This window comes from Ambystoma mexicanum, chromosome 12, assembly GCF_040938575.1.
Source record: "Ambystoma mexicanum isolate Mex_15411 chromosome 12, UKY_AmexF1_1, whole genome shotgun sequence".
NCBI classification, from domain to species: Eukaryota; Metazoa; Chordata; class Amphibia; order Caudata; family Ambystomatidae; genus Ambystoma; species Ambystoma mexicanum.
Genome location: NC_090936.1, coordinates 569,257,581 through 569,280,367, shown reverse-complemented (window position 1 = coordinate 569,280,367; position 22,787 = coordinate 569,257,581). Strand labels below are relative to the sequence as shown.

General features: G+C 41.2%; 1 protein-coding gene across 1 annotated transcript in view; it reads left to right on the top strand.

Annotated features, from left to right (window-relative positions):
- Positions 1–22,787, top strand: part of MS4A10 (membrane spanning 4-domains A10) — a 212,529-nt gene that overhangs the window by 71,500 nt on the left and 118,242 nt on the right. The window contains exons 3-5 of the mRNA XM_069627731.1: positions 3,559–3,678; positions 16,889–16,945; positions 18,118–18,267. Of these exons, the coding sequence (XP_069483832.1) occupies positions 3,559–3,678; positions 16,889–16,945; positions 18,118–18,267 (327 nt within the window). The remainder of the gene's footprint in view (positions 1–3,558; positions 3,679–16,888; positions 16,946–18,117; positions 18,268–22,787) is intronic.

Below are 22,787 nucleotides of genomic sequence, written 5' to 3'. Positions count from 1 at the left end.
CGTATTGATCAACTGCAAGCGCCAGGGAGTGGCGCTTTGCTAAATCGTGTCGTTTATAGGTTGCTTACAGACCTCATAAGGATGTTGGAATATTTGGCCGCAGTCGCACTTGGCAGGTGAGTTGCACTAGACAAAGAATAACTTGGCAAAAGCGGAGTGCTCGACACTTGCTGCAGCCACCAGAACATTTTGAATACGTGACGGTACCCATGATAGTCCGTCCCACTCTCAGCTCAAGACGTAAAGAAGACATATTAGGTAGGTTACAACCATCAGATACCAGTACCCTATTCTAAGGGTAATTCATTGATCTCAGTATACTAGATACACCAGAACATCGATCACCAAACGTGTTTGATAAAAACTTCCCACTGCCTGCAGCACCAGTGTCCATAGGAAAGTTCGGAGGACATTCCAAACTGTGCTAACCAGAAAATATGTTTCTGCATGATCTCCGAACTGGAAACACGCAATAGTGTTGACAGTAGAAATGTGCTGTCACTGTTTGCAGTACATGAACTCACTTCTTTGTTACTAACCTCACTCTTTTGGAACCAAATGTTCTCTTATTGTGAATGACAACTCAAATCATATGTTTGTTTTTGTTTGTATTGTAATACTTTATTCAGAATACATTTTGTTTTAACAGCATTATAACTTGTTAGCGTGATCATGAATGGCTAATGGAAATACACCTTAGCCCTCCGTAGGTTGTTTTGCACTACCTGTGCGTTGTAGGGAGGGGTAGCCTTGACTCATTTCTTTCCTCCTTTGAGGAGAGTATACCAGGCAAAAGAATTGCAAATGTGGGACCGGCACCCAATTGTGTTAAGTCAAATTATTGAAAGGAAAAGAGGAGAGCATACCAGACTGATAGAGGAGGGTATGAGACTCACTCTCATGTTTGTTGAATTTTCGGGCGTGTGTGGAATCCAGGGGAAAGGAGTCAATGCCCCTGAAACTGGAATTGAGACATATTGTAACCAGGGATTCATCCCCCCCCCCCCCCGCCGGTGCTGTCAAGAGGCTAAGAGAACTGCAGCTGCTTCTTGACCGTGTGGAAACCTGGGAAAGCTGAAGGGACAAGACATACCCCTTGAGATTGTGAACTGTGAGTATCTGGGAAAGCTCAAGGAAAGAGTAAAACCCTGGAGATTGTGAATTGCAGGTATCTGGGAACGGTCAAGGGAAGGCCCATACACCTTGAGTGTGTGAACTTTACGAAACCTGAAGAAACACAGGGGATGGGAATGGGAAGCCCCCCCCCCCACCGAGACTTGTGGAACTTTGTTTATTTTCAGCACCTTTCTTTGAAACTTTATGTTTCTGGTTGCTGCTCTTTTTCCCCACTTAGCAATTCCCGCCCACCTGGTGCCTTCCTGGTTGATGCTGTTTTTCCCTACTTAAGGAGCCCTCGAGTCTCTTTTCCTTTGCAGATGGGGAGCAGGTGCAAGTGGGTCTAGGTCACCTGGCCTAAGCACCACCCACCTTCTTAGCCCTGCTAATTCCTTTCTGCTCTTGACTCTTAGATCAAGGGCATCTCTCGCCCGGGTGTCTGAAGCCAAGGGCAGATGAAGAAAAGGGCAATTCTTGTTTGGACCTGTTCGGACCAGGAGGACCCTGGGCCCAAACCCCTACTCAGACAGCAGGTAAGCATGCACCAAAATGTGTTTACTCCCTCTGTCCCCACAGGCCACCCCCACCCCTTCTGGTCCCCCCGTAATGTTCCCTTGTGCCCCCCTTCTCATAAACAGGAGTTGGCGGTTTTGTTTGATTCTTCTACCCTGCTCACCCTCCCCCACCTCCAGCCTACTTGTGCAGGAGTCTTTACTGATACATTCTGGTTTCACCATCACCGTCTTGTGGCCAATGCTGGATTTGACTTTTGTAGACTTCATTGATTCACTGTGCGTTACCCTTTATCAACTCTCATGATGTACTTCCTTTGCATCTTGTACTCATGGTGTCCCTGAATCATGCTGTTTCCATCTTCATTTTGTATGCTGGCTTGCAACATTATGTGTTACTACTGACTTCTGCAATTGTATTCGCTCTCCCCTCTTGCTTCTCCACTCTTTTTGACTGCATACTCTCTGTTCTCTCCTCCTCTCCCTTTCACCTTTTCCTATTTTCTCCCGTCCTCCCCTTACTTTCTTCTATGTAGTTACTTAATCATAATTGTCCCTGGACCTAGTATGATAGCAACCTCATCTGTCTCCTCCCCCCTACCCTTACTTGTTTTTTTTTCTCCCCTCCTCCCCCAGCACTATCTGAAATGTCATCAGGCCTAGTACGATAGTCACTTGTTTTGTTCCTCCCCTCCCTTTCTGCACCCCGCTCCCTCACCTTTTGTTTTTCTCCGGCTCTACCAGAAATGTCGTCAGGCCTAGTACGGTAGTCGCCTGTCTGTTTCCATTTCCTTCCCACTCTCCTCCTCCCTTCCTTATCTATGTCTTAGCTCTTGCACTATCTGAAATGTCGTCAGGCCTAGTACGATAGTTAATTTCACACCCTTACTGTTCGTGGCCTGTAAGAATGTAATTGTATTTTCCTTTGTTTCCTCCCTTGCCTTGAAGCGCTTTGAAACACATTGTGTATAGGCACTATTTAAATAAATGATCATATCAAACTATCATATGATGTAACTTTGGAAAAGAGCCATGAGTGGCCAGCTGAGAGACATATCCCTTTTTCACTTTATATTGAGTTTAGTATGTAAGGGTCAGGTTAGGATTGGGACATAGGATGGAGAACTTTACTTTGGACATTCTTACATGGACACCATTTAGTTTTGTTGAGGCAGCAAAACTCCTCCTTTTAGAGTTAGGGTGAGATAGGACCCCCTCTTTCACTGGTTCATAAAGGTCTTTGCCAACTACCATGACACCCCTGTGTCCACGTCTTACTCCCGATTCCTTAGAATATACATACTTAACCTACTCACTTCCCTATCAATTTGTTTGTCTATCTGTCGATATGAGTGATAAGCCAGATTGCTGACTGGCTGTCCACCCATCTAATCATTGAAGCAAGAGTCTAAAACTTACACAAACATGAAGCCATCCATCCACCCACCCGTCCGTCTGTCCACCTTTCCACTCTTCCATACATCCATACATTCATACACTCATCAATCCTACTGGCACTTTCTTACCTGTATCGCAGCAGCCCATACACTCAGCAATTGGCTCACGTCACCATCCACTTTTTCAAGCCTTCCTCATTTTATTGCTCAATGGATTAGTAGCTTGATGCATGGACAGATAATAGATGGGTTGGTGTTTGGCTTAATGGCTTCAATATGTGATAAGGGAACATTTGGTAAGAACAATTCAAGAAGAACTATCTTCCCAGGCAATTATTGATACTAACTGGCAAAGAAATCATTCCATGCAGCATTACTACACTTCCAAGTTACCCTTTACTTGCCACTCATTTGTATGTTGGAATTTGGTGAATGAGGGCCAAGGAGGCCTAAAGTGACAGATCACTGCAGATGTGTTTTGGAGTAGGGTAATCTCCCGGTTAAGGTATGCTAATGCAACTTTCTGCCTGCAGTTCACACAGATTTTCATCGCAGTAACCCAGATTTCCCTGGGGATTATTCTCTGTGCTGCTTTTCAACAAAGAGAAGGCAGTTCCATCGAGAGTGGTGTAATATTCTGGGCACCAATGTTGGTAAGTAATGCATATAAAGCAAATTCTATGTCTTTGTAAATTACTGTATAATAGTATTCTATGCCTCTAAATCAGCTTTTTGTGTTAAGAAATCCTCATGACTGCAGAACAGTGAAATATGATGACTGAATTGCCACTATATTTTTCCAAGCTTGAGTAAGCCTAAAATTCTCAATAATAAGTCAAGGGCAATCCACGTTGAAGAGCCATATACTGTGACCTGGAAACAGTAGAAACTCAGTCATATCAAGTTTCCACAGTGGAATCTGCACAGGTTTTATGCCGATGTATTGCCCAGGAGAGTATCAGACAAGGTGAAACTGGTAAAACCTACGTTTCACAAGGATAGTGTAGGGATGTGGTCATTTGTATTGAACGAAAAACCAAATAGGGTGTGCACACCAACTATAACTAAACATTTAATGAAGTAAGTGAGTTTGAACTATCTTTAATTAAACCTCAGGTGCTATATGGATACATCAATTAGGCCAATTGATACCAGCAGCGAATCACAGCACAGTTCCTCTTCTATTCCAAAGAGAATCCCAATCGCACTTCTCACGGGTAATGTACCCTTCGGAATCTTTCAGATTTATTCCACAGATTTTGTATTACCCCTAAATTCCATGTACTTAAATTAAAAGCTTTTGTTTGCCAATTCTGTATGTTGTTTTATTATTTCTCATTTATTTACAAACTTAAATCGTCAAACAATTCTTACTGCCATTAAACTAAAAATATCTTTCTACACTTTCAAAATAACAATTTCAACGAAACAAAACACAATGTTGTTTCATCAATAATAAAAACAATGGATCCATTAAGTTAATTAACGAATTCAATTTCTTAGATCTTCCATAGGAATTCTTCCCATTCAACAGGAATGCAGGTTTTGTCCATCAAGTGTTCCTTAAGTCACTGGTCTTCTCTAAGTGTTTCGGGATATGATTCTCTTCTTCGGGAGTATATGTCATGTCCTCCTAACAAATAATTCAAATGAAGATGAAATGAATCCCGAAATTATCAATAATCAATTCTTTTTTTTAAAAAAAATCTTAAATTCCTTCTTCGCTGTCAATAATGTTCTCCTACAAAATATATATAATATCTACAAAGCATATTCATTTTCAATACTTCTAAAGTCATATTCTATTCAAAACAACTTTCAGATAGGTAGTCTTACCAATCTATGGGGCCTCATCCATCTGCACTGGCTCACTTCACTAATTGGTTAACCAAACACTCCCCCATTCAGATAATTCAACCTGCAGAGTCAACACAAACTACTATAAATCAAAAGGTCCCATTCCTCCACCTCTCACTGTATTTTCCACATTAATCTACATAACATCAACATTCATCCCCTTACCTTTCTGTGATGTACTCCTCCATCTCAAGCCCTTCCGCAAAACATTAAAACAACCCTTGTGTATCTGTGTAGTTCAATTTATGGTCTAAAAGGGCTGGATCAGGTCCTGCGTGACATGATGACATCATGTTACCGGCATCTTCAACGTGTGTAAATAAAACAAAAACACTGTGTATCATTCTCAAAATATGAACCTCTTAGGATTATTAATTCGCAAAGTTATTAGAATCCATTCATGGGCGTAACCCTTCATGTGTACTCTGTCTGTTATTTGAAGCTACCGTTCCCCAAATGACTATATTGTTCATCGACCGTCACAGTCATTGGTTACCAGCATACTAATTAATGTGATTTTAAAGGATTTCAACTGGGATTCTCTTTTGTATTTTAAATCTTTAAATACGTCCAAAACCGGGACTTGTGCACTGTTGATGCACAGAAGATCCTTTGAATTGTATGAAAAAAGCAAGCCAGATAAGGAGGCATCAAAATATGCTTGCCAGAAGCCTGTGATATCTGGTCTGCTCAGTTCTGTCTAGAAACCCTTACACTCAAATGGCCTACATAAAAAGTAAAAACAGCTAATGGGCTAAACAATGCACCAGCATGTGAGAAAGCAAAACCTTTCACAGAACAGAGAACAGTACTGTCCGTGGTATGAGATGATTTGTCCAGGATCACTGTATCATTTGCTGAAAGCCATGATAAGATTATGAACACTTTGGTTCCACAGTCTTGAATTTGGGTACCTAACCATCTTCCCGGACAAACACTTTATGCTTATCATTGGGGGTGGATGCATGGTTTTACAACCCCCCGCTCGAAGGAACCGATTTCTAGACCTTCACCATATTGACTCTATAAAACATTTTATAGCACCGCTATATGGTGTTGGGACATTAATGATAATAGCACCTATTATGCTCTAAAAACAAAGTACATATAGATGAAGGTTATTAACTTCAGAAAAAGGAAAGGCTGTGTCAAGCTTGCTGGAATTTGGCATTGTAATGGTGAATATGAACACAACTCTCTGCAATAAGTACTTAGCAAACTGAGCTACTCTGAGTTACCTCCTGAACCATCACAAAAGTCACATTTATCAATATGCATTTCACCTTCGACTATTGCACATGATCAATATAGATCCCACAGAAAGGTGACAATGCTAAAGGAGTTCTGCCGTAGAGAACGCACAATATACAGAACAGTGGACACAGAAAGAATTACAGGATTAATTGATCAGAGCAGAATCTACTTGTTAACAAGAGACAGACAATAGGTTTAGAGACACAGCAGCACGCCATGAAATATCCTGACATATGCTTTTTAATTTGTGTGAACAATGAGAAGTGACTTCTTTAAATCATGCAGTCTTGTTGGCCCCACCAAAGCATGTACCCCCTTTGCTCTTCCATAAAGACATCTCTGTGCAGAAACCATTGTGGTTTCTGTATTTTATTATTTTTCAGGAAGCATCTTAAAATTCAGACTAATATTGTGGAAATGGTACTCAGAAAACATTAGTACATGTAGGAATACCACTAATTTTCTGGCATGCATGCTGGTCAATGCTAGATCAGCAAGCGCTCATAGATATCATCTATATACTATATTGAAAGGTACCGCTCCTGTTTCGTGTGTATCACAGAGACTTGGTACTCTGAGAGTTCTGAACCAGATGTGTGCCAACAAATGGCCACCTCCTATGCTGCACTGCGCGCTGATAGGCCCCCCTAGTAGAGGTGGGGGACTAGCAATAATTTATTGTTTTATACCAGTGTCTTTGTATCCCAGTAGCCCACTCCCTACCCTGTGAACTGTTGCTGATCAGAGCAAAGGTTAATGTAAACATGACTATCCACTTTCTATCGGTATACAGACCGCCGTCCTCAGGCCATGTTGAGTTTGCAATCAACTTTGCTCAGTTGGTGGCCAATTTGAGTCTGGTACACCCTAATTTAGTGATGTTGGGTGACTTTAATCTACATCCTAACGATCCTTCTGGGCACTATGCAAATAACCTAGTGACCTGCTTATCGGATCTTTCTTTGGGTTTGTGCAATCATCTACCCACCCATGAGAGTGGTAACATGCTTGACCTTATTTTTGCTGAGGCTGTAATGGTTTCTAGCTGTACCACGGTTCCGGTTGCCTGGGCGGACAATCTTTTGATCCCTTTCTTGGTCCAGATTCTGTTCTGTCCTGCAAAGTCATCTCATGGTCTTCAATCTCGTAGATGGTGGCATAAAGTGGACCTCACTAACATGACAGATCTACTAGCTGGGGAATTTAGGATTTCTAGAGAGAAGGGTGATGATCCTTTTTCCTCTCTCCTAAACTCCTTTGAGACGGTAGCTGATAAAGTAGCTCCTAGTCTCCCCCACCTTATCAGAACAAAACCTTATGAGCCGTGGTATACTTTTGAACTTAGATCTCAGAAAAAGTTGTGTCGGCGTCTTGAGAGAAACTGGTGGCAGAAATATGACACAGACATCCGTAACCTCTATAAGCAAGCTGTGCTTTGTTATTACCAGATGATTCGATTTGCAAAAGCCAAATACTATTCCACTTCAATAACTGAAGCAGCCTGTGCTTCTAGAGAACTATTCTCAGTAGCCAAGAAGCTATTAGTGTGCCCCTCAGGTAATTCCGCTAAACCTCCTGATGCCCAGTTAAGATGCGACAAAATCAGCACTTTTTTCCATGAAAAAATTCTTGATATTTGCAAGGGCATTAAAGATTGTCAAACTGTCGAGGTTATCCTGCAGACTCGACCCAGTAATGGCTTGTCATCTTCACCTTTGGTAAACAATTTTAAACTCGACCCAATAAATGATGAAACTATCTGGAAAGCTCTTTTGGGCATAAATCGGCCTCCCCCTTAGATGCGTTTCCTCTTCATATTCTGAAAGCTCTTCCTCAAAGGGCTATGGGCATGTTGACTGATGCATTGCAGTACTCTTTTTCAATGGGCATTGTTCCGATCGCCCTCAGACATGCAGTAGTCCTGCCCCTCTTGAAAAAAAACTAATTTGGACCCTTGAGTGCCTGCAAATTACAGGCCTATTTCTTTGCTTCCAGCAATGGTGAAGCTGTTGGAAGCAATGATTACCCCTCAGATCTCTACATTTCTGGAGGAGAATGACTGTCTGTGCCCCTTTCAATCAGGTTTTCGTCCCAAGATGGGGACTGAGTCCGTAATTATATCTTTGTTAGATGATCTTGCGCTGCTTCAGGACCGCAGAGAGACCAAAGTGCATATTCTCCTGGTTCTCTCTGTGGCTTTTGATACGGTAGACCACACAATATTACTGATGAGGCTGGAGCAAGTGGGTGTTACTGGTCCCCTTCTTGCATGGTTCAGATCTTTTCTGGAAGGCCGCACTCAAACAGTCTCCTTCCAAGCGTGTCTTTCTCCTCTTGTGGAGTTATTTTGTGGAGTCCTGCAGGGGTCAGCCCTGTCCCCTCTTCGTTTTAACTCGTATGTCCGAATGCTGGCTGACCTCATTACAGAATGTGCAGTACTCTTCTATTCTTATGCTGGTGACACACAGCTAATATTCCAACTGGACTCCTCTCAAGCTGCGTCTCCCAAGAAACTGCAAGACTGTTTGGAAAAAGTAGGTAGTTGGATGTCGGCCAATGGGCTGCAACTAAATGGAAATAAAACAGACGAACTGGTGGTCGGGCCCCATGGCAGGGATCACCTCTGGAACTCACAGTTCTGGCCTGAGTCACTTGGCCCACGTCCCACCCCCTGTGCCTCAGTTAAAAGTCTTGGAGTGAAACTTCGTCCAAATGGATTGTGTGAAGCCGAGATTTCTGCTATTTGTAATGCGGGTTTTGGAAGACTGAAAGCCTTGGGCAAAATCCCCCCCCTGCTTCCCTCTGAAAACCGCATAACACTGGTAACATCTACCATAATGGGCTCCCTGGATTACTGCAATTGTAGCTACATGGGAAAGCCGAAGTACCAGATTCAGCGGTTGCAAGTCCTTCAGAATTCAGCAGCACGATTGGCACTTAAGGTACCTTGCCTGACTCCTTCTCTCGCCCTTTTACACTGTCTGCAGTGGCTGCCGGTGGCCGCGCGGATTGAGTTTCAGATTCTTTGTATTGTCCACCAAACCATGCACAATGCCGGCCCTCACTATCTTAAAAAGAAACTGGAAAGGTATTGCCAGCAAGAAATTTGAATTCCGAATCCCACTTACTTCTCAAGATTTCTGAGTATCATTGGAAGCGTCTGGGTGGTCGTACATTTTCAGTCCTGGCCCCTACCTTGTGGAATGCTCTTTCACTATACCTGAGAGCACTGGTTGACTATTTCCCCTTCAGGAGAGCACTCAAGACTCACTTGTTCTAGTCTTTTTTCCTTCCTCTTTAGTAAAAACTTGCAGCAACTGATTGTTTTGGGCTTGCTGCCCTCAGTGCCTAGATGTCCTCAGGCCTTGTTCGCGCTTTATACATTTTATAATAATAATAATACAATAATAGTAATAATACACAGGTACAATGGAAGCTTAAAACTGCACAAAAGCTCACTCTTCCTCACACTAAAAATGTTTACATGCTAAGGACTAGCATTTTGCAGTTTCTCATGAAGGAGAGCCCTGAAATGTAGGAGAATCAACATTTGTGAATAGTATACCTCTTAAGATATCAGATGAAATGCAATTTTCAATGAATATGTACTTTTGGTGCTACCCATAATTATCCAGAACATGTTTATGTTTATGTTTGTGGATTTATAACACAAAGGCTTATGGGCGCAGACTAACAGACAGAAAAACGGCACAACATGTACAGAGCCTATAGGAATGAATTAATGCTGGGGAGTCGAGAGGCTAACTTAGATTGGTCTAGGAGAAAAGAAAGGTCTTCAGTTTCCTCTTAAAATCCTCAGTCGAGGCTATATTTCTCAGTGCCGGCGTCAAGGCATTCCATGCTAGTGAAGCTACTATGCTGAATGCTCCGTTGCGTGCTTTATTGGTGTCACATCGTTTTATTTTTTTGAAGATTTTTGTTATCCGATCTCAAAATCCAGGTCCTGGATTTTTTCTTGATGGCTTACATTAAATAAGATGGCATTTGTCCCACGAGACATTTATGGGTTATAAGTAATAAACTGAAATGCACCCTGGCCTGAATAGGGAGCCAATGAAGACTCCTTCTTGCTTCCGATATGTGGTCCCTCCAGTGAAGACTCTTAGTGACCCATTCTGGATGACCTTCAGGCGTTGATGTTCTGTTTGGGTGATACCTACCAAAAGACTGCAACAATAATCCACTTTTGAACCTATAATAGCCCTAGCTAGAGTCTCTGAGTTTTTTCAGAGACAAGAGGGCAAAGATGGCAAAACAGTTTGATGAAATAGAAGGAAGAAGAAATCAAACTATTCACCTGAGCCTTCATATTTAGGTTCTTGTTGAGGATAATCCCTAAGTTCTTCACCTTATTTTTCACCTCAATAATGCAACTGTCTATGTTGAAGTTATTATACATCGGACCTAATTTCTCCAGTTTAGTATTAGAGCCAAAAATCACAAGTTCTGTTTTGGAACTATTGAGGGCCAGGCCATTCGGCATCATCCAGTTTTGTATCTTTTGATATACTTGATTAATGTAGATCTCGTCATCACAATGTGAACCAGAAATGGGAATGACACATTGCGTGTCGTCAGCATGAATGTCAAAAACTATCCCTTCTTGATCTAGCATATAAAAGAATGGTATCATAAATATGTTATAAACACACAGGGAAACACAGGCTCCTTGCAGGACCCCCTATGGCAAAGGAATTGGTTTAGCCTCTGCAGATTCACTCGCCACTCTCAGCTGTCTGCCACTCAGGAAAGAGGTAATCCATTGGATCGCCTGAGTGGAGAAATTGACAATATCCCTTAGCCTTGTGGACAGAATGGAATGGTCCACCAGGTCAAAGGCTGCAGAGAGGTCTAGTATCGTGAGTAAAGAGGTTTGACCTCTGTCCATGCCTTGATGCAGATGGGACTTCAGAGCCAGAAGGGCAGTCTCTGTCCCATGGCTTTGTCGAAATCCAGATTGATATTTATGAAGAATCTGATTATTAAGAAAAAGCAAGATCTGATTATACGCTACTCTATCCAGGATTTTCAACAGCAAAGTGGTGTTAGTAATGGGTCTATAATTAGATGGTGTCAAGGAACAGAGATTTATTTTCTTAAATAGGGGAGTGATCCAGGCATTTTTTAAGTCCTCTGGAGTCCTATTCTGTTCTAAAGAGGCATCAACAAATTTAGTGAGTGCGGCAATCAGTATAGGTGAACACTCCTTGATCATGATAGCAGAGCAGGGGTCCCCCTTGCAGCTAGTGATTTTTAGTTGAGCAATCATTTTAGCAAGTTCTTCTTCAGAGACCGGCGAGAAATTAAATGTCTGAAGCTCCTTATGCTTATTAGGCGGAGTGTACACATTAGCTTTAATATCTTTTTTACTCATAGAAAGATGTTTCACTTCAGTGGCATCTTTGATCCTCTCTAGTATATTGAACATAGCTTCCTGAATGGTCATACACCAGGTATAATTTTTTAGAATAGGATCTTAGATCGGACCCTGAATATGTTCTTGCTCTTTTAGAATTTTAAAGAGTTCCTTGCTATCTGACTTAGCATTCACTATTCTGACATTCAGTGAGTCCTTTTTGGCTGAGTTCATAGCCACTTTGTAGTTAGCAGCAGCTGTTTTATAGGCGGCTAGACTGGATGAGCTGTCGCCAGGCATAAAACAGCTTGGTTTTTATAGCCTTAAATTCCTAGAGATTGTTATTGAACCAAGCATTACTTGAACGTTTAATTTGATGTTTTATCTTGACAGGGGCAAAACCTCTCTGTGGCTGCACTTATGGAATTCACAAGTATATTGGTGATTTCTTCTAAGCTTGCTAAAATGCTAATTTCTGCGATCAGGGTCTTCGCCCATGAACTGAGGTTCTCTATGGTCAGATTCTTACGACTTCTGACAGATGAAGAAACCTTATACTCGGTCAGTCTTTCAGTAAAATAATTGATCTGGGTCTGAAAATATATGCAGAAATGGTCTGACCAGGGACATGGTTTTACCTCAATGTCTAATAAATTGAGGTGAAGGGTAGAAACCCAATCCAAGGTATGTCCCTTGATCTGTGTAGGTTTTTTAATAAAATGAGAGAAGCCCAGGGAATCAAGAGCGATCTCCATAGCCCATGCAGTAGCATCCATGTCGCTGCCCAGCCATAGATTAAAATCACCTAAAAGGAGTAATTTGGTGTTGGGTTTAAGAAAGGATAACAAAAAGTTGCTCAATTGATTTGGAAAAGAGGAGACTTGGAGCCCTATGAAGTAGCAAGATGTTAAGTGTGGTTTCGGCACTAATGCCCACTTTTACCAGTAGGAGTTCTACTCCTGGTTTAGCATCCATCTTGCTTTCCCAGGTTTTTAACTCAGATCTGATAATAAGAGCTATACCCCCCATCTACTGTCTACTCTATCCTGCCTTATCATATGATATCCCTCTGGTAAAGCCAGTGCAGGATCCGCAGCTTCATGACTCCATGTCTCCGTGAGGGTGCAGATATCTAGATTACATTCTTCAATGTGAGCAGACACTTCAGTCGCATGCTTAAGAAGCAATCTGGTGTTGAGCAGCATATATTTCAAAGTACAATGCGGCGGTATTATACTCTTGTTAGCCTCCTGTAAGCCTGCATTTTGCTTGGGAGTAGACTTCTTTGAACTATTAGATCTAACGTGATGTTTATGTGTATGCATGTGGTGTACTGCAAGAAAACATAAGATGTATTCACCTTTGCACCCATAAACCCTATCATGTCATATAAATCGATGGCCCCAAACTCAAACTGATAATTGTGATATATGTCTGAGTTAAGATGTCATAGGATATGCGAGTGTGCCAAGTGCATTAATGTTAAGGGTGATTCACAAAATGTTGTTGCCAAATTTCAAAAATTTAACAGGAACAACTCGAAACACGTTGGACATCATTTTTAAATGAAGTGAATATAGCACAGAGGGGACCTGCTACATTTACACTTTCGTGCAATACTCTCCCCTCGATGCAATTTTACCATTTTCACTGATAATTGCAAACAAAGTATTGAATCAAGAAAAAGAAATCCAGACACTACCATGCACTTAGGTTCAAATACATTTTTATATAATTATTTCATAAATGCAGATATTTCCTAAAATCATATGGTTTCCATCAAAATAAGTTATAGTAGCTGGTAACAAAGAAACCCATATTATTTGATGAAATTAGAAAACATTGGTTATCAAAAGAGTGTTCCTCAAAAGACCCCCCAAACACACCCAATTACAAAAACCTTACACAAACACCACTTACAAAAACCTTACAAAAACACCAACATTAACTGATTAGCGAGCACATGCTAATGTTTTGCTTGTTTTTTTGGCTTTGTCCAGGCAAAGTTCTTTAACAATATTTGTTTGACATCAATTCATACACAGTTCCAGTACCGTTCTTAACACTATTGTTTATACAACCTAATCATACATCACTCAATTGTCTATCCTATTCGTTAATGAGCTTTCAAAATATATTCTGTAAAAGTAAAAGGAAAAAGAGAGACATGGGACTGAGTGGTTACGAGAGATATCTAAGTTTCCAAAAACACAATCTCATTACATTTATCCATAACACATTGCATTGACATGGAAACATTATTCTTGGCCTGAAGCCCTGTTATCAACTTATGGTTTCGGGGTCCCATACCACTGGTCCGCACCTCCACCAGACACTCTCAAAAGATATTTGATTGTAAAATTAAAAGCAGTGCTTGACACTTATCCCTTATTCACTAAGCTTATAGATCAAATTGAGAGTTAATGTTAAAACTCCTTCTTACCTCACTACTTGTACTCATGTATAGTATGCAAAATGGTTAGTCCACTGAAATCCAGACAATTATTTTAAGTCCTTTGACCTATGATATAATGAAGATTGTGGTGAACGGGTATGCATAACGTCTATTCAATTGAGTAAATACTGTTCATTTATGTAGAAGTGCTGTACCTGTTTATTTTAATTTTTTTAAGTAGTAGGCAGCCGTGCGTCTATGCATGTGATATTGAGTCTTACCATTAGTTCTACCTTCCAATTTGCATGTTAATCTATGAAAATATATTAAACGTACAATAAAGAATTCTAATCATGGTCAAGTCGGTAACACAGTTCATGTTCAATCTTATCATTAAGAGTCAAATTGGCCACATTGTGTGTGCCTTTTCATAATTATCCACATTCTATATTTTACAGAAGACCAATTTACAGACCAGCACATCAGCATAATAGATCACTCCAAATTAAATAAGTCAGTTTGAGTCAATAGGGAGAACAGTCACACCAAAAACCCCATGGACTCAACTTACCTTTATCTGGATGCAGAGCTGACTAAAGGTGTCAGATGTTGTCAAAGTAGCTGCCATACCAATGACCCTTTTACCAAGCCCAGGAAGATGCAGTTTCTGAGTTAAGATATTCTGAAGAAAGGGAAGGCTAGGAGTATCTGAGTAGCTGTAGACCATAGAAAAGCAAACTCAAACTACCAGCTAAGGACAGAATTTCAGAAATGCAATGCAGAGACGGTACGACATTGTTACATATCCATGCTTTTGTCATTTATTTTTTTGTCGAATATTTTTGCCTGAGGAAAACTCATAAAAAAATATGGGGGTGGGAGGATAAGGGGATTTAAGGGTGTGAGGAATAAGGACTAGATAATAGGGAAAGGAGGGTTTAGGGGGGAGCAAATACAAAAATAAAACAATTTGATGATTTTTTCAGCCACAAATATTCAGCCAAAAGCTCAGCGAAAGAAACCTGACGATCTAAGATCATAGAACCACAGAGTAAACTTGATTGTGAATTTTTGTGCCGTGCATTTACAAGTAAGGTGAGTAAACAAAGAAATAAATCGATTGTGACCTCTCAATTGGGGGCAACTCTGCACTCCCTAAACTTAAAAAAAAAACAAATAAAACCACCTGTTGAGTTAGGTAGTCACTGTAAACGACTCTACGAAGAAAAAGGTGGGGCCAGTGAAATAATTACCATATCTATAACCAGGATGGATGGTTTGTGATATAAGCATGTGCCCAACACATGAATTCTGGGATCCCACGGGCATCTGAAACCAGTCACAAGTTTGGTTGGGAGAACCTTGGACTAAGGTTAAAATGGTGAAGTCAAGACAGTATGAAAATCAGGAGCTAGACACAAGGTGGGACAATGGAACATATTCCTGTCAGCTGAATCTTAAGATATTTAGCCACCTCAGTGCTAAGGCTTTGTTCTGTGCAACCCTACCGCCTTGAGAAGACCTTGATTGTGGCCTACTGATCCAAATGGTTCAACTCAGGTGATCCCAAAAGGTCACTTACAATCTGAATTCAGAAAACATCCATTCCAAATGTTAAGGAACTACCGTAACGCACATATGAGAGAGTCTGCCATTGTCACAGGATTATTTCAGCATTGCTTTTATCCTGGGCACTGAAAGCCTTGGACTCCACTCCAGGAATAGCTCTGACCCCACTGAGTACTATCCCCTTAACGTTGTAGCCCTCAAGTGCAGTCAGAAGTCAGAAGAGCGCTGGGAGTGACAGAAAGGGAGTCTCCACGGAAGAGGTGACAGGAGCAAATGATAGGGATTCGCTTGATCCAGCCAACCTAGACAAGCATCATATCCCATTACGAATCATGAGAAGACATACATGATCTCAGGAGGCCGTACAAAGTGTAGAGTCAGCCCTTGGGGGGAGGGGAGATGTGTTTTGGCTCAGTCTGTGAGCACCTTGCTTCTCTGCTTGAGGTTGGGAGTCCAATGCTCTACTGACTGATATAATAGGCCTTCCTAGGTAAAGCAAAACACTTTCTAGATTAGAAAATTGACAGAGTTTATGAAAAAGATCAGGGAGCTACGCATAACGACCAGGGACACATAGACTGACTTGTTCACTTGCACATTCTCTCAACCTGATATATACAGGTATAGGAGACGATGGCTGATTCTGTGAAGCTGACACCTGGACTTGCACACAGTACCAGAATGAGCAAAAGTGGAAGCTCAAATGGACAGGAGGTCTATGGGCTTTGGGCACGTGCCCCACTCCACCATCTGCATTGGCTTCTTGCAAACATCAGGCACATTACAATGAGGTTCAATTGGTGGACACATTCTCGCCCACCTGAACACTTTCAGCGCTCGCTCTGATCACAGCTCCTAACAGTCTCAGATCTGGAGGATCTTATCTACCTCGAAACTACAAATTTAACAGCGTGGTTTGGGAGATGGAACATTTTCATGTAAGAATGCAGCACTCTCTCCACCTTACATATAATCCTACAGCATGCCACTGTGCCAAGGGAGATCAAACGTCAGCTGTGCCCCTACCACAGATAAATTCACTGACTAGTTGACCAAATTTTGTAATATTGATATAACTGTGCTAGTCAAATAAATCGTGTGTATATTAATATTTGTTATTGTTGTTGCAAACGTCGAAATGGTATGTCATGTTATGTTAATGGTTAGGAGCGCAAACTAGCAGACCACAACAGCAAACTGGTGGAAGTTTTGTGTAGATTATTCCGACACAGTGCGGTGTAGAGTGATAAATGAATGACACATGCAGCATAGCGCTGCAGTGTAGAGAATCAGCGACAGTGTACTGGGTGAGAGGGGGGCATACTGAACCCCTGTACAGTGAAAAGCACACTGGCAGTGCACTGCAACAAATGGATGACAATCCTAATGCTTTCCCCTTTTCTTTGTCCAGTTTATCATCTCCGGGATGCTGTCCGTTACTGTGGAGAATAAAACCAATGACAGTCTGGTGAGTGTAGCTTTTGTCTTTCCTCACCCTTATCTCACATTGTGATCTGTCCCTGATCATTCTGGATTCTAAAAACTGCTCTGCAGAGGCCTCTTCCCAATGCCAGGCTGCCTTGCAAAGGGCAGCCACCACATCACTACCCTTCACACGTCTAAAGCCATTGCCTGTTGCTTTTCCACCTTTACATTTTCCATCTGCTGGTGCCTCCCTTTGGGAATGCACTGAATGATCCCTATGCCAAGATACTGCTTCTAGGAGAACAAGTGTTTTAAAAATCTTAATATCATACCATATCAAACCTTACCATACCATACCATACCAGGCCATGACATAGAAGACCATACCATACCACAACCTAAAAGCACCACACCACTTATTTCCTCCATCTATCTGTCAGCAAGGCAATCTGCATCGCTTCCCTCCCAATAACACTCACGTCCTCCTCACTTCCCTTTCCACATCTACCTGTACGCAGTCAGAAGATGCACTGCTTCCATCCCACCAGTACATACAACAGAAACAGTCTGACCAGGCGTTCCAGAGCAGCACCCACAAACATACTCGGAATGTTGCGGAGAGGGAACAACGGCGCCGGTAGCACGGCCGGCGCCATTGTTGCCTTACTGCAACACTCCTAATGAGGCCCTGTTATTAGCAAGAAAGTCCGGCACCCGCGAATGGGCAATTACCGCGGTATTCCGGCCTTGCCGGACCCCTTAATTGCCCTTTCGCAGATGCCGGAGCTGGTAGATCCCCATTCCCCTTCGAGCCTGATAGGGCTCAATGGGAATGGGGATGCCTGTAGCACCGGCACGGTTCATTACCGTACCGGTGCTGCAGGCTTGCTGTGCTCGCCGGTGCCTTTCGTTCCGCCAGGTCAAACCTGGCGGAATGAAAGGCACCCGGGAGCACAACTCGGAGTTTGCCGGTCTGGATACAACGGTACCAGTAAGCTTACCGGTACTGTTGTATCCGGACCGACAACCTTGTAATGAGGCAAATTGATTTACAATGATAGTCATACAATCTTGCCATTCCAAATCCTGGATATCTTCGTGGGAGGTGCACTGCATTAGATCACATTCAATCCCCCCCGCCCGCGCTGAGAGATAGTCATTGCCTTTTACTCAGAAGCATCACCTCCTTTCCACTGTTCTCTGTTTCTTCTGCAGATCAAAGCCACCCTGGCCATGAATATTGTCAGCTGCATTGCGGCTGGTGTTGGGATTATCATCTACTGCATCGACCTGAACTTTTATTTTTGGATTGCGATCTGCCAAGATGCTCCTATTGAGTGCAGCCACTATGAGAAGTCAGACTTGGTGAGTGAAATGCATTCTGGGTAGGGTCATTGAGTACTCAAAGGGCGCCGCTGAATGAGGCTGTCTGAGATTGCAGAATTGTGCATATCCTTAAGGAATCCTTAGGAGTATCATTTCAGTCAATAGTCACCTTGTGAAAGTGACACATCATGGGGCCTATTACAGAAACATTGTATTGGTAAAAGTGCAACTGTGTATCGTATTAGCAGCGGGGCAGGATTTGGATTCGCTTAGGTTACAGTCTGACTGCTGAACATTTCTCTTCAAATTCCCTCCTTTCTTACCAATAGCCTAATGTGTTTCCTTTTTCTCTGTTCCCTTTGCTGTTTTCCTCTGACTGTCCTTGGCTTTTCAGTAACGCACTTCCTCGCTGCCACTGCTTCAATATTTCCATATTCCTTATGTGCATTTTGGTATAGCAGGGCGGATCGCCTGTCGGGGTTCTTTTGGTTCTCATGCATATTTCTTTGCTCAGATTTTTTCTTTCTCTTCGCATATTTTAATGAATAGATCCCTGTCTTCACCGTGCTAACCATGATAACTTTCCTTGCTTCCAGTTTGTCAGTTATTATGTGAATCAGGTTTTGTGTTATTGGGTATGAATCAGCTGGACTTGGGTTAATGGGGGTGGATAAGAGTCAGGAGGTTTAAGGGATATGCCACAGCTAGTGTGATTGTATTACTTTAAAAGAAAGCCTCAGCAAAGGAGCATTGATATAGCACAGGGATCCCCAACTTGTAGCTCAGGAGCAACATGTTGCTCACGGCACCCTACACTGTTGCTCACCAGTTGCTCTGGGCCATGGTGTCGAGGCCTAGAAGGAGGTGCTGAAGGGATGAGACCTCCGTAGCATTATAACCAGGACAGAGTCCTGGACTGTGCAAGAATGTTGGCCAATGAGCCTGCTGTGGTTCCAGTTGGCTTATTTTTGAAGATGCAAGATTTGAGTGTTTCCACCATGCAAATTATTTTTCAGTAAATATCCTTACTTATTAAAGCATTGTCCTTGTTAAAACCCTGTCATCTTCAGATACTTTGCACAGCTGACAAATGTATTAATAAGCAAAATAATTGAACCCTGTTTGTGTCCTGGAGGAAATGCTCCTCTTCTGTTCCTTTGCATAGCTAACAGGAGCATAATGGACAAATAAGTGGCACACATACCCAACTGTCCTTTATTAACAATTTGCAGGCATTGCTTTTTGTACAAGTCAGATTTGTGTTTGATGCCACCATGCATTACATTTATCAGAAATATTACTTTTAGTGTCACATATATTTATTACATAGTGTCCTGGTTGAAAAATTGTCATAGTTTGAAAATCTCTCAATCTGGCACTTGGAGAATGGGCAATAAGGGAAATGCATTTTCCATTATTAATTTGCCCTATGTGCAAATCCAATTAAGTTACTGTTAATATGTTTAAATTAACAAGCCAATTTATTTATCCAAATGCCTAGTTAACACCACTACACCCCTCTATGAAGTGGTCGTCAAATGCTCTTTTTACCAATTTTTGCCACTACTTTTTATGTAAAATCCCTTTTGGGCAGAGACAAAAGGCTCCTTCAAAAAACTATCATGTTTATTTCCAACCTTTTTTTCACCAAAGTAACAGGCCCAAGGGGCTTTAAAATGCACAATTTGCGGTTACATGCAAAAAAAGAATTCTTAGGTGTAACCCATACACCACAAGTGAAGTGATCTTTAAAGGATACAAGTAATGACCAGTATTACTCAATCAGTATTTATTTAATTTGATTTCTTCATTAAGTTAGCAACATTTAAACACATGCATCATATTTAATGAAATTCCTATAGAACAATCCCAAAATAAAAAAAACAGCTTTAACGTATTCAACCAAGCTACATATAAAAACTTGATCAGTGACAAATTAGCAGAAAATGAACCAAATCTTCATTGATTGCCATTTTGCAGGCACACTGCGTTTCCTCCTGCACTCCTTCATTTATTGAGTGGTGGGTACATTTAAACGTACCAATAGCATCAGCCTCCTGCATTCTGGGGATCCAATTTCACAGATTTCTCCTTGCTGTCTTATATGTTTATGTAAGTCTGCATACAAAGCTAAAGAGGGAAGCTTTTGCATATTTTGGACATCTGCCTCTCTCCCCATCGGACAAGTTCTTGCTTTCAGAAATATTTTGGGTCAACTTAATGTGCCAAATGTAGTTATATCCCACCGCCCTATCCGAATGAACAGTGTCTTACAACCCCCTCTATCCCCCAGCACCAGAGTATTTTTCTTTTTTTCTTTACCAGGGGAGGGCCTCCAATTTATGTGATTTTAATAAATAAGTAAACTATTTTAACTGGCCTGACACCTTTAAACTAACACCTTAGAATCAGCTCATAAGGTGCTACCAGGTGTACCTTGAGGTCGACCTGGTATTTGGCACAGGAATTTATTTTGCAACTCCTCCTGGACATTACAATTTGAACCACCCCCGATTTGCTGCCATAAAATATTATGGAGCAGACGTGTGCCTTATATACCTCCAGGCATGTGCCCAATTTTTTTTTATTTTTTATTTTTTATTTTGATGTAGCTGAATAAATCAACTTTTCAAAAAGTCAGAACAGGTATTTCACTTTTCATTTACATATTAATACAACAGGATTAAAACAAACATTAATTAAAACATTGATAGACACTATAAAAATCTCCATTCCTGGGTACGCGTTTAACTTTTAACATTTGCAAAAATGGGCTCAAACATTTCATTACAGCTTAATTTCACAAGGAAGGATGGCTTCTAGAAAATGCACTAGCGCTTTTATCACAGAGAATTTCATGTTGGAAAATAATAAACTCCAGATCTTATTTTCATCTAATTCGTCATTCAAATTTAACAAGTTAGTGAAAAATGTAGCTTGTTGTTCAGTTAGCTTATCTCAAGATATTACCAGATGCTGGAGTGTCTCCTTTTCAGTAGAAAGTTCGCAATAACGACAGTAGTTCATATCAGCTGGAATGATATTGCGCCTAGCAAGCACTTCCCTAGTTAGCCATAAATTCAATCTGAAATGTAAAAAGGTGTTCCGTATAATTGCAGAAGGACATTTCAATAAGTATCCTGCCAATTAGCCCAGTTTTTTGTTGCCAAAGTTACTACTATTCAAATGTTTGTATTTTAGACAGGATTCTCTGTTTTTTATCCAGTCCCAGTGATAAAACTTTGTTTTAGCACGCAAAGGTTTTTCAAGTAGGAGCGTTACCGTTTTATCGGCTTCAGCCAAGGTATTCATTACACAGTTACGCCATGTAAGCGGAAAAACGCGATTTGATGAGGACAAATAATGTGCGACCGTACTCAAGATGTTGTTATTTTCCAGACCCAGCAAACACTTGCGAAAGAAAGTACACATCCGCCACTTTACTCTACAAGCCAATGAATTCAAGTCTAATTCAAATCGTAAGATTGGCATGGGTGTACAAGTCAGCAGGTGTAATACCCTTTTTCAGAAGCAGGCCTCCAGTTTTTTCTACATTTTGTCATTCATATAAAGTTGTGATTCAACACCATAGATCATTATGGGAATAACCTTTTGTTCATAAAAAAGGAGAAGATGTTTCAAAGTAAATTTCCCATATTTATAGATTAGGATTCTAGCCTGCGAAATCATGTTTAAAAGTTTAGACTGTATGTTGATCAAATAAAGGTTGTCAATAACTTTATTCTGTATTATGAGCCCCAAATATTTATATTCTGATACTGATTTCAGAGATTCGTTTCTAATGGACCAAATACAATTGTTGGTTCTGTTTTTACCTTGATTTTTGCATACTAAAATTTGCGATTTGTCCAAGTACACAATAAGATGGTTCACTTCGACATAGGTGGATAGGACAGATAACAGATTTTGGAGTCCCTTTGGGGTTTGTGATATTAGAACCAAATCATTAGCGTCTAGTGACCAAGCTATACGCTGACCCCGCAGTTCAGTGCCCAATCTGAATGCCCCAAACTTGAAATAAAAATGTAAATAGCGCTTTAATACTTAATGATGCCTTTTCAGCTGCCTCCTTAAAATTATTGACCCAAGCACTGCTCTTTGAGAAGAGGAGGCTCAAATAAAAATGAGAATGCCTCTTCACCTCTACATTAATTTAAAAACCAGCTACAAGGCTTCACCCTTTTCCAGAACAACATAATATTTGTTTTTATTATATTTATTTTCAAACTATAGTTCCCAAAATAGTCATTTGTGCATAACAGGCCCTGTTGGAGACCTGCTAAATCCAAAATAGCAGTGTCATCAGCATAACGAAGCATGCTATAAAATGTCCCCTTCAGAGAGGGTGGGTTAACTTTCCTAAGAGAAGTACTTGCTAGAAATACAAATATTCTTGGAACAGAACCAACTACTGGGCACCCGGCAATCAGGATTCAGGCCACAACACGGTATTGAGACTGCACTCATCAACCTCAAAGCCCAGGTAGACGAGCTGAGAGACAAAGATAAATCGCTCTACTAATACTCCTAGAAGCCTT